The 10,527-nt window shown below is 49.7% G+C and overlaps 1 protein-coding gene across 1 annotated transcript in view; it reads left to right on the forward strand.

Moving 5' to 3' along the window:
- The first annotated feature begins 509 nt into the window (after nucleotides 1–509).
- Nucleotides 510–10,527, forward strand: part of MBOAT2 (membrane bound O-acyltransferase domain containing 2) — a 204,382-nt gene continuing 194,364 nt past the window's right edge. The window contains exon 1 of the mRNA XM_019537423.1: nucleotides 510–655. Coding sequence (XP_019392968.1) covers nucleotides 584–655 — 72 coding nt within the window. The 5' untranslated portion in view covers nucleotides 510–583. The remainder of the gene's footprint in view (nucleotides 656–10,527) is intronic.

The raw sequence follows: 10,527 nt of genomic DNA on the forward strand, positions 1-10,527 counted from the left end.
CAGCTCCCGTGGTCCTGATCTCCTCACTATCCCCACAGCGCGGGCAGGCGGCTGCGGACCCGCCCTTTGTGACCCAACCTGACGGCGGCCCCGGGCAGCAGCGCGCTCGTGGCTGGGGCCGGGGACGTGGCGCGTCTGCGCGGGGCTACCACCCGACCACCGCCCTGCGCGTGGGGACCGCGTTGGGGCCCACCCACAGCCACGGTACTGTCCAGGCTCCTCTCTCGGCCCCGCGCGTGGAAGCGGGGGTCTCGCGGGGCGGGGCCCAGCACCCCCGGGCCCGCCCCCTTGCAGCCCCTCCCCCCATGCCCGCCTCCTCTTCCAGTCCCGTCCCGGCCGACAGCGGAGGGCTGGGGGGCGATACTTCGTCCCGCCTCGCGGTGAGAGGGGGCGGGCGTGGATTGGACGGCGCCGCCTGTCACTCAGCGGGGGCGCGGCGCCTGGATTGGGCCGCGGCGCCATCCCTCAGAGGCCGGGCCGTGCGGGCCCCTTGTTGTCACGACGCGCGGGGCTGCGCTGTGCGGCCGCCGCGGGAGTGGGTGCGAGCGGCTTCTTTCGGTGCTGTCCGCATCCCCCCGCGGCCATGCCCGCCAGCACCACGGGCTCCACACTGCTGCAGCCGCTCAGCGTCGCAGTGCGTCTGCCCATCGACCAGGTGAGGCGGCGGCGCTCCCCGTCCGCTCGGGAAGCGGCCCCGGGCGGGGCCGGGCTTTGTCGCCCGGTCCGCTAGAGGTGGATGGGGGCGTGCGCCCCAGCGGCGGTGGTCTGCGAGATGCCGCCCGGCTCCTCCGGGCCGGTGAGCCAGCGAGCTGCTTCCGTGCGTCGGCGCCGCAGCCCCTCCCCGGGGGCACGGGCACGGGCACGGGCGTGCAGCGCTGTCACGTTTACTGTGGGGCCGCCCCCGGCCTCTCCCTGCCCGGGGGGGAGGGCAGGGAAGGACCCGAAAATGACCCGGGGAAACTGGGATAGGCATCTCCCCACTTTCCGGCGCCGGGCTGTGCAGCCGCCCCAGGGGGAGGTGGTGTGGCTGGGGTTTTGAAAGGAAGGCGAGAAAGGAAAAGCAGTGCTTTGTGTCGAGAAAAAAAGCCTGGGAAACTGCATCAGAAGGGGAAAAACTTCAGAGTGTGTGAGGGGATGTCCTGGATGTGGAGGAAGCGAGTGGGGAAGCTGGAGAGTTCTGGTGGAGAAGACGTTTTTGACATGTTGGGCTCCATGCAGTGCTGCTGGACCCAATGAAGGAGTCTGAACAGCAGGAAAGAGGCAGATGTCCAGAGATAGTTGTTTTGAGAGAGAAGCTAGGTTTTCTGCCCTCATTCTCCACTACCCATAGAAAAGAAAAGAAGCGCAGGGTAAAAATGAATGAGATGTGACTGGATGGAATACTTGGGCAAGAAGGCAAGCCTAAGACGGAGGTTGTGGGCTAGATATGGATGGGCAGATGTCCCACTGATACCGCTAGCTGATTTGTACTGAAATGAGGGCAGCCTGTGGGTCAGTGCTTGACTTCTTATTTACAAAGCTCTTCAGGGAAGTCACTATGCCTTTATTTCTGTAAAGCATGTAGGGCTCTCCTGGGTGTTGAAAAAATAATATTAATACTCGAAGAGTTGTACCTTACATGTGACTCAGTGATGCAGGCATTCATTACACTTTTCTTTGCTCTGGAGTATAGTTTTACTTTTGTTTAAACTGTTGTTTGTATTTAAGCATTGTTTCATAGTTGCGTAGATGGTAGGGTCGGAAGGGACCTGAGCAGATCATCCAGTCCGACCCCCTGCCGTGGCAGGAAAAAGTACTGGGGTCAAATGATCCTAACAAGGTGTTCATTTAGCCTCCTCTTAAAGACCCCCAGGGTAGGAGCCAGCACCACTTCTCTTGGAAGTTGGTTCCAGATCCTAGCCACGCTGACGGTGAAGTAGCGCCTCCTGATGTCTAGTCTGAATCTACCCTCTGCCAGCTTGTGACCGTTATTCCTGGTCACTCCTGGTAGTGCTCGGAGGAACAGGGACTCCCCACAATGCGTGCTAGTCCCCTCTGACTAGTTTGTAGATGGCCACTAGATCCCCCCTCAGCCTTCTCTTGTGGAGGCTGAACAGGTTCAGGTCCCTGCTGCCCCCGATCATGCGAGTGGCCCTCTGGACCCTCTCCATGTTGTCCACATCCCTCTTCAAGTGTGGTGCCCAGCACAGGACACAGTACTCTAGCTGCGGCCTGACCAATGTCGCATACAGGGGGAGTATTACCTCCTTGGACCTGCTTGAGATGCATCTGTGGATGCATGACAAGGTATGGTTGGCCTTCCTGACCACGTCCCCACCCTGCCGGCCCATGTTCATCTTGGAATCAATTGCAATTCCAAGATCCTTTTCTGCCTCTGCACTGATGAGAAGGGAGTTCCCCAGCCTGTAGGTATGCTGCTGGTTCTTCCTCTCTAGATGTAGCACCTTGCACTTGTCAGTGTTGAATCCCATCTTATTCTCATCTGCCCACCCCTGTAAACTGTCCAGGCCCGATTGCAGCCTATTCCTTCCTTCTAGTGTGCCCACATCGCCCCACGTCTTAGTGTCGTCAGCAAATTTGAACAAGGTGTTTTTTACCCCCTTGTCCAAGTCATTGATGAAGATGTTGAACAGTGTGGGCCCGAGGACAAAGCCCTGGGGGGACCCCACTGCCCACATCCTTCCAGGATGAAAATAACCCATCCGCCACCACGCTCTGGGTGTGGCCCTCCAGCTAGTTAACGACCCATTTGACTGTGTAGGCATCAACAGGTGTCAACACCGCAGTTCCCTAGTTTTTTAATGAGAATTGTTGATGCAGTAATTAATGATTATGGAATTAGTGCTTATCCAAGACACTGGAAGTCTTCCATGTAGACTTCTAATGGACACGTCTACATGTGTTACTGATTCAAAGTAAGCTTACTGCCCAGTAAAAATACTTTCAGTAAGCCTACTAGGGGAGCATGTCTACAGGTGCTCCCAATGGGAGCAGTCCAGAGAGGGCTGCTCCAGCCTTGCTGTGCCCCCCTGCAGCAGCCAGGGGGGCTCCAGGCTCCCCCTGGGTGCTAGCTCAGGGGCTGACAGAGAGTAGCTGTCTCCTGGCCTCATACACATCTGGAGGGGTCCTGATGTGCATGGGGCAGGAGATCTGGTGCTGTAGAGCTCTCCTGCCCCATGCATATGGGGACAAGCCCTGTGCCCAGCAGGGCTTACCTGCATAGCCCAGGGCTGGCTGCAACCTGTCCTGTTCTTGGGTAGGTCCCAGGTCACCCTGGGCTAGGCGGGGAACTCTCTTGGTGCAGGGAGCTCCTGGCCCTGACTCCGTGATCGGGAGCTACCTGTTGCTGGGCCGGGCTCCAAGTGTGGAGCTGGAGCTGGGACAATCTCCTCTTGCTCCAGCAGCAGGCAGTTCCTGGCTCTGTAGTCACCAAATAGATTGCTCCCTGCCCTGGGAGCTGCCTGCTATCTGGGTAGGTTCCGAGTGCAGAGCCTGGGTTTAGACAATGTTCCCCTGCCCTGGCAGCTCCTGGCCCTGGCTCTGATTGCATGGGCTACTGCTCAGGGCTGGGGGGTAGGGGTGCATTTTGGGGTCCCCCACAGAGCCAGGTGGAGTGGCCACAGCCCTTCCTACATGGCCTGCCTAGTGCTGGTGATGCTGCGCTGCCCGCTGGCTTCGCATCCAACTGATTTCTGCCCCCAACCCCAGCCGTATCTAGGCCATGTACCCTGTTAGGGTCAGCTTTGCATGGGCTACTGCGCATTCATTACTTCAGGTAGAACATTTAACTTTGCAGTTGACTAAGGGCATTTATATACATACCTTATCATCCCACCGCATGCTGGAGATCCATTCCTTTGGAACAGACTTGATTAATCGAGCCTGCTTTGCATGCGAGCTGATGTACACCACCCTGCAGTGCATGCAGGTGTATAAGTAGCGTGAAATGTGAGTTAGCACACAGAAAATGGTGGCAATGCACTTTCCTGCATCCAGCCAGGATTGCACACGGAGCACTAAACGTTAGAGGGAACATTGCTTCCATGTACTTTAGTTCAAAAGTATGCCACCGCCACTTTCTGCACACTGACACGCATTTTGCCACTTGTACAACTGTGAGCGATGCAGCGCTGGGTGCTTTTCAAAGTGCCCTGCACTGCGGTGCTTGCATGTGTAAAAAATGCCCATATTGACTACGCAGTAAGTGTCTGTACATGTAGATGGTGACATTTTACTGCACAGTCAGTTAGTCAAGTGCGCGCTAAAGCATCTTGTGTAGATGCACCCAATCAGTGCACAAATTGTAACCTATGTCAATGTTGGTGTTCAGCAACTAATGTTTTTACAATGACAGGGTATTATCATAGGACTCTACAATTCACATGAAAGCCTTCAGGAACAATTTCAGTGCAGGGACTTTTAGTGTCTAGTTTAAGAGCTCAGAGACGAACACAAGAAAAAATGTGAGGAAAAACCATGTGTATTTTGCATTTTGTTTTAAATTATCATGTCTTTCTTATGGATCTATCAACTAATGATATATTGATCAGAACACTGACTGAAAAGCTGCAAAATCATGTAACACGTAATAATACAGCTGTATTATTGTGGGACCTTGTAATAAAAATTTCAAACCCCAAACTTCTTTTTTCTTAACAAGTGTCACCTTGAGAGATTTGATTTATATTTTAAGAGAGAAATGTTGAAGATAAGGAAAGAATATGAAAGTTAAGGGGGGAAAACAGAGGAGATAAAAACTGTTCAAATAAATTGATATACCTTTAAAAACACATGCCATTTAATATTGCTCTACAAACAGGAAGGATAAATGAAGTAGCTGTGGCTAAACAAGGAAGTAGGAAAGAGGTAAAGATTATGTATGTGGTTGAGTTTGGTACAACTTCCAAGTAGGGAGGCAGTAAAGCTGGCGGGCACTGCTAATGTAGGTGTGGTTGTGGTGCCTCCCCATGACGCAATTAATATGCATCAGGTTATCTTGCTGTAAAAATACTGTGGTCTCCATCAGGTTTTTTTACTGTAGCAAGGGGAGAGGAGGTAAACCTGGGTAGAAAAATAATGGGATGCAGGTGAACTATTTTACTGTTGCGGGGTGGGTTAGGGAAGGTCACCTTTTGGCAGTGAAGACAGCCTAATACTTATTTTGGCTAAAGGTATGACTGCCTTATCTCTTGATGGAAATAGTTTTACCAGTTCAAAATCCGTATGGAGACCAGGCTTTATATAGAAGGGATTTATGTGGTGGTACTAAGTAAAACCTGAAGTTTGGGTAGTATTAAAATACCAGCTGCTTAGAAAGCAGTTGAGGAGCAACATCTTGGTGATAAAAGGGGAAGGAGGCCAGGTGTCTGTGCGCTATGCGTGTCTTTGTCTGCACATATATGAGTGCGTGTTTACTGGGAAACTGTTCCTGGACTCTTCTTCCTGTGAGAGTGCTAACTTGCATGGAAGCAGAATATATTTGGAACTCCAGCCACCTCAGCTGTTCAAAGCAATAGGAGTTTTCTTTCTTCCCCACTCCCGTAAAAATCTCCCTGTCATTGTGGGATAGGTTTTCTCTCCCTCAGATTCTTATTTTTAAGTTCCCTGCTTTGACTACCTAAAGTGATTTGAAAAAAAGTCTCATTTTTTGATTTCACTGTTTTTCTGGGGGCTCTGAATATCAGCAGAGAAACTGAGTAGAGTTCTGGTAATTTTGCCTTTTCTTATGCTGAGCAGCAGCAGGAGCAGTTTTAGGAAAGCAATCCTACACGTTTTTTTTCTGTCTGCATAGACGTTTACTATTTTTAATGAAAACTGACCCCATCAATTTCTGCATAATTTAAGTCTCCTGGTTTCAGGGAAAGGCTCCCCCTGGCCACTGAATTCTACAAAATTTCTTAAAAATATTGAATGAATTTGAATGTAAAAATACATCGAGGCTTTAATTCTTATTGAAGGAAGGTACCATGCCTTCATCTCCTCCTCTCTCCTGTGGATAAGTTGGGGAAAGGTGTGAAGAAACTGATTGGAAGTGAATTTATGTTCAAGAAAACTACAAGTTCTAATTATTTACCTTTCTCTTTAACCTGCTTGTGCTCTCTTCTTCCTTGGTTTCTTGTATTAACCCTTCCATTCATGTCTTTCCCTCCTTGGTCTTGTTCATAAGCAAAGATGAGTTCTAGGTTACTAGTCTAGATCTGGGGAGACTTGAGGAACTATTTTGGTTGGGCAGGTTGCTTCTCCTTCCCCATGTTTCAGTTTCCCCATCTGTAAAGTAGGGATAATGAAATTGCCATCTTTTTTGAAGTGCTTTGAGATTTATGGTTGGAAAGAGTAGGGTTTTATTGGTTCTGGGTCCCTGCAGGACAACTCTTTTCAAGACAAGCTGTTTCTGTCTTTTGCTTTGCCACGTACCGTGGCTGATACAAGTGACTTATATAGGTCAGGGGTTGGCAACATGGCCCGTGGGACACCTCTGGCCTGCACAACCGCTGGATTCAGTCCACAGAGTTAGGGGCCTTGACAGCTTTTTGCTGGCATGACCTGTAACATTGCTGGGGCTGGGCAACAGGGAACCACAAAGGCGTTGCAGCGAAGGGGTGGGGAGAAGTGGCAGTGGTGATGGTGACTGGGTTGGAAGACTGGCCTGTCTCAGACCCAGGCCAGGTTGTTCCAGCGTGCAGCTCCAAAACTTTGCTAGGCACTGGTATAAGTGCCTTTGTTGCCATAGAAACATATTGCAAAGGTAGAGGGGATGATGAGAAGTAGAGAGGTGAGTTGTGTATCAGCTGGGCCAGGGGGATGGAAAGCTGACCTAGGTGTCTTAGTTTGCTTGTGGTAAGTAGAGATCATTTTCCAGATCCATCTACCTCTTCAGGATTTAAACTTTTTTAAAAAATGGCTATTGTTGCTATTAACAAAAACAACACAATTCTTTCAAAAACTGAATATTGTAGATCAGCATAACATCTTCCTGAGTCTGCAAATGGCAGGCACCTCTAGTGCCTCTGCTTTTATTTCTAGCTTTCCAAAGTAGATCCCATAAGATTTAATAAAAATTCTGTGATGTCTACAGGAAGAGTTCAGGCCTGATGGCTGTCATGTTCACTTTGGGCCTTGCAACATGATAATCCTTTTCTTCCTGTTCATCCTTTTCTTTATGTGGTTTGGAGAGACAAGATTGCCTCATTACCCTCAACATGTTCTTAAATTGGGTGATCATAGGTTCTTGTTTGGTTGGGATTGTCCAGGATTCTACAAGCTAGTCCTGGGTGGTTAGTCAAAAGTCTTGGGCCAGAGTCTGGCAGGGAGGCAGAGTGGTGTGGTGGGTGGGCAGGCGCTGCTGCTGTGCAGGAGCAAGGCAGATGGATGTAAGGTGACCTTATCTAAGATGCCATATCTGAGGTCCCTACATGCTTTGCTTCCGCACAGCAGCAGCAATGCCTCCCCAGCAGACTCTGGCCTGGGACTTTTGACCAACTGCCTACAGCATCTTGGACTGTCCTGGCCAAACCAGGAGGTATGGTCACCCTATTCTTAACTCATTAAGTTCTGTATTAGCATAGTGGATTAAAATTGCATGTACCAGGGCTTTAGCTGGTCTCTTTCAGGGGTTAAGATACGCAATTGGCTAAAATTATTCTGGGATTTAAAAAAAAATTTTTTTACCTCTCTACTATTCTGGAAGTTGACCATAACTTGAGAAAGCATTGTCGCAGTGTTTTAAACTATAGTGGAGAGAATTTTATTCCCTTAAATACCTAACTGTCATGTCAGTTTGTTTTGGTCTTTTTTAAGTCTTGAAAAGCATGCCCTGTGTAACTTAGTTTAATTGATTTCAAGTTTTTGGCGTTAATACATTTTATATTAAATTCAGATTTCTTAACTGGCTTATTTTCATAAAAAGAACCATAATTTTAAATTAATTTGAATCCAACTGTTTTATTAAAAGAGTGCTTTAGTGCTTAGCCTCCAGCGTGCAGGCTGAATTTGGTCTGTGGGGCTTCCCACAAGTCTGGAAATTTGGCAGCGAGGGGCAGTGCTCTGGAAATTGTGGCAACTAGTTCTGTTGCTGCACCCCAACTGCCAACTGCTAGGATTGCAGGCTTGAGCCAAGGCCCCGTGCACTGAACCATGCACCATGATGGGCCCGAGCAGTCTCGCACCACTCCCAGGGCCGGATCTCTGCGCACCATCCCTGTGTGCCATCAAGAGCCCGAGTGGTCTCGGATTGCTGCCGAGGCTGCTCCTTCAGTGACAGCTTCAGGAACCTTGGGCCTATTACCCGCTGGGGAAGAGCTCACCAGCTTTTCTTGGCTCTGATCTTCTTGAGTCCCTTGCCGCATCTGCCCTTTGTGCCGCGCACTCAGCTCCTTTTATATGCTCCAGGGCTTCGCCCCTGAAGTCTTCTGGACCTGACAGTTTAGTCTTCAATTGGGTCCAGGGGAGCCCTTCTCCCCCTCCCCTCAGGAAAGGGGTGTGACTTTGTCTCTTGCTGCCTACTGATTGGTGGATAGGCTCCACCAATCAAAACAGCATGATCTCAAGCCTGGGACTCAACCCAAGCTCTGAAAGATAAGCCTGCTACGTAAGGAAAAACTTCTTTACTGTCCAAGCCCCCAAAGCCTGGAATAGACTCCCTCCAGAGCTGGTGCAAGCCCCTACTCTGGACTCTTAAGAAATGTTTGGATGCTTATGTTGCTGGGATCCTTTGATCCTCAGTGATCTTCCCAGGTCCCTTCCAGCCCTAATGCCTGTTTGCCCAGATGTTTGGAAACCTTAAGTCCTGTTTTTAACTGCCTGTGTTGAACAGAAGTTCTTATCAGATCTTTTACGTCTCTCTGCCTTGTTTGTGACATCTTTGTTGAATTACTTTGCCTCTGTAGGATGCTTTGGTGAAGTAATGGTTCTGAAGTTATTGCTGCTTGTTTGCCAGCCTTTTCAAACAGACAGTCAATGAATAGGTCTCTTCAGGGCCTGGAAATCCATTGCATTCTACCAAGGGTTGGTTTTTTTGTTTATTTGTTTGTTTTTTGTATGTGGTGTGTTTTTTCTGAACTACCTACATACACATTTTTCTTTTTCTCCAATGCAGATACTCCACATACTATTAAAAAAAAGTATTACAGGCAACCCCTGCTTAACGTGGTTTCAATTAGCACTGTTTTGCTATAGTGTTCATTTAAAATTGATACCTGATTTCACTGAGTGCTCAGCCAGTTTTGCTATAGTGCTCAGTGGAACAGTGAATTTTGGCAGGAAGGCAGGAGAAGCAGCTGTGGCAGCAGCAGCAAGTGCAGTGAGTGGCAGTGAGTTGGGATAGGTGTGAGCATGTGGCGGGGTAGGGAGAAGCCAGGCACGGTTGGTGAATGCAGACTGGTGGGGCACTGTGGTGTCCCATGGGGGGGAAGGGGTGGGGGTTGCAGCTGGCCGGGAGTGGTGTGGGGTTTACAGCTGGCCGCGTATGTAGCGGGAAAGCTGCAAACATCCACCCCATTCCTGTGGGATGCTCCACCACCTGAGGTCACCAGCTGAAGCTGTGGAGATGGCGAGGAGTGCGGTGCCCAGAGCAAAGGCCAGCGGGGGCCTGCACCCAGCGTGGGACAGCAGGAGTGCAGGGCCCAGGGCCAGGGCTGGCAGGGGCCCATGCCCAGAGCGGGGCAGCAGGAGTGCCGGTGCCCAGGCTGGCATGTAGGGCTGGTGGGCAGGTGGATGGGTCGAGAGAGGCAGCAGTGGTGAGTGGGGGGGATGGGCATCAGTGCAGGGCCTGGGTTGGGGCCCAGGGCCAGCGCCGGTGGGGGCCAAGGGCATGGCAGCAGGACTGCAGGTCCAGGCTGGCAAGTAGGACTGGAGCGGCCAGCGGGCTAGTGGGGAGAGGTGGCAGCGGCAAGAAGCGGCAGTAACCAACTACCTGTATTTACATTCATTCCTATGGGCAAATGGACTTCGCTTAACGCGGTTTTGCTTAGCACTTGTTCTTTCTGGAACCAGTTAAGAGCGCTAAGTGGAGGTTGCCTGTATAACTCTTCAAAATGTGATCTTTGCTTTGATTTGTGGAATTAAGATAATACTGAAATTTAAAAATTAGTGGTAGCATCTTAGCATTTATTCAGATGAATGGTTCACGCCTCATAGTGACTTTCCTGTCCTTTGCAAAGGTGGGTGTACATCACAGCATTTGTTATGCTTCTTTCAGATTTTGAGCATGACAGCTAAGAAGACATTTGAAAAAAATCGGAGATTTCCAAAGCAGAGCAATTATTTCAGAATACAGTTATTTTTCACTCCAGAAAATTGTCCACTGAAGGCATATATACCCAGTATAGATATAGCATTATCATTATTACTGCTAATTCTTCCAGTCAGCTTCTCCATGTAGGAAAAAGGCACTTTGAGGAATTAGTTTAAGTGGCATAAGCTGAATTAGAACAAGGTACTGCTATTTTGGAATAATGGTTTGAGTGCAGGGAGCTGTAGCACTATAAGTATAGTGCTGTAGTTACTTTGGTACGGATACACTTTTACTTT

This window comes from Crocodylus porosus, unplaced genomic scaffold (assembly GCF_001723895.1).
Source record: "Crocodylus porosus isolate Cpor-Errol unplaced genomic scaffold, CroPor_comp1, whole genome shotgun sequence".
Lineage (NCBI taxonomy): Eukaryota > Metazoa > Chordata > Crocodylia > Crocodylidae > Crocodylus > Crocodylus porosus.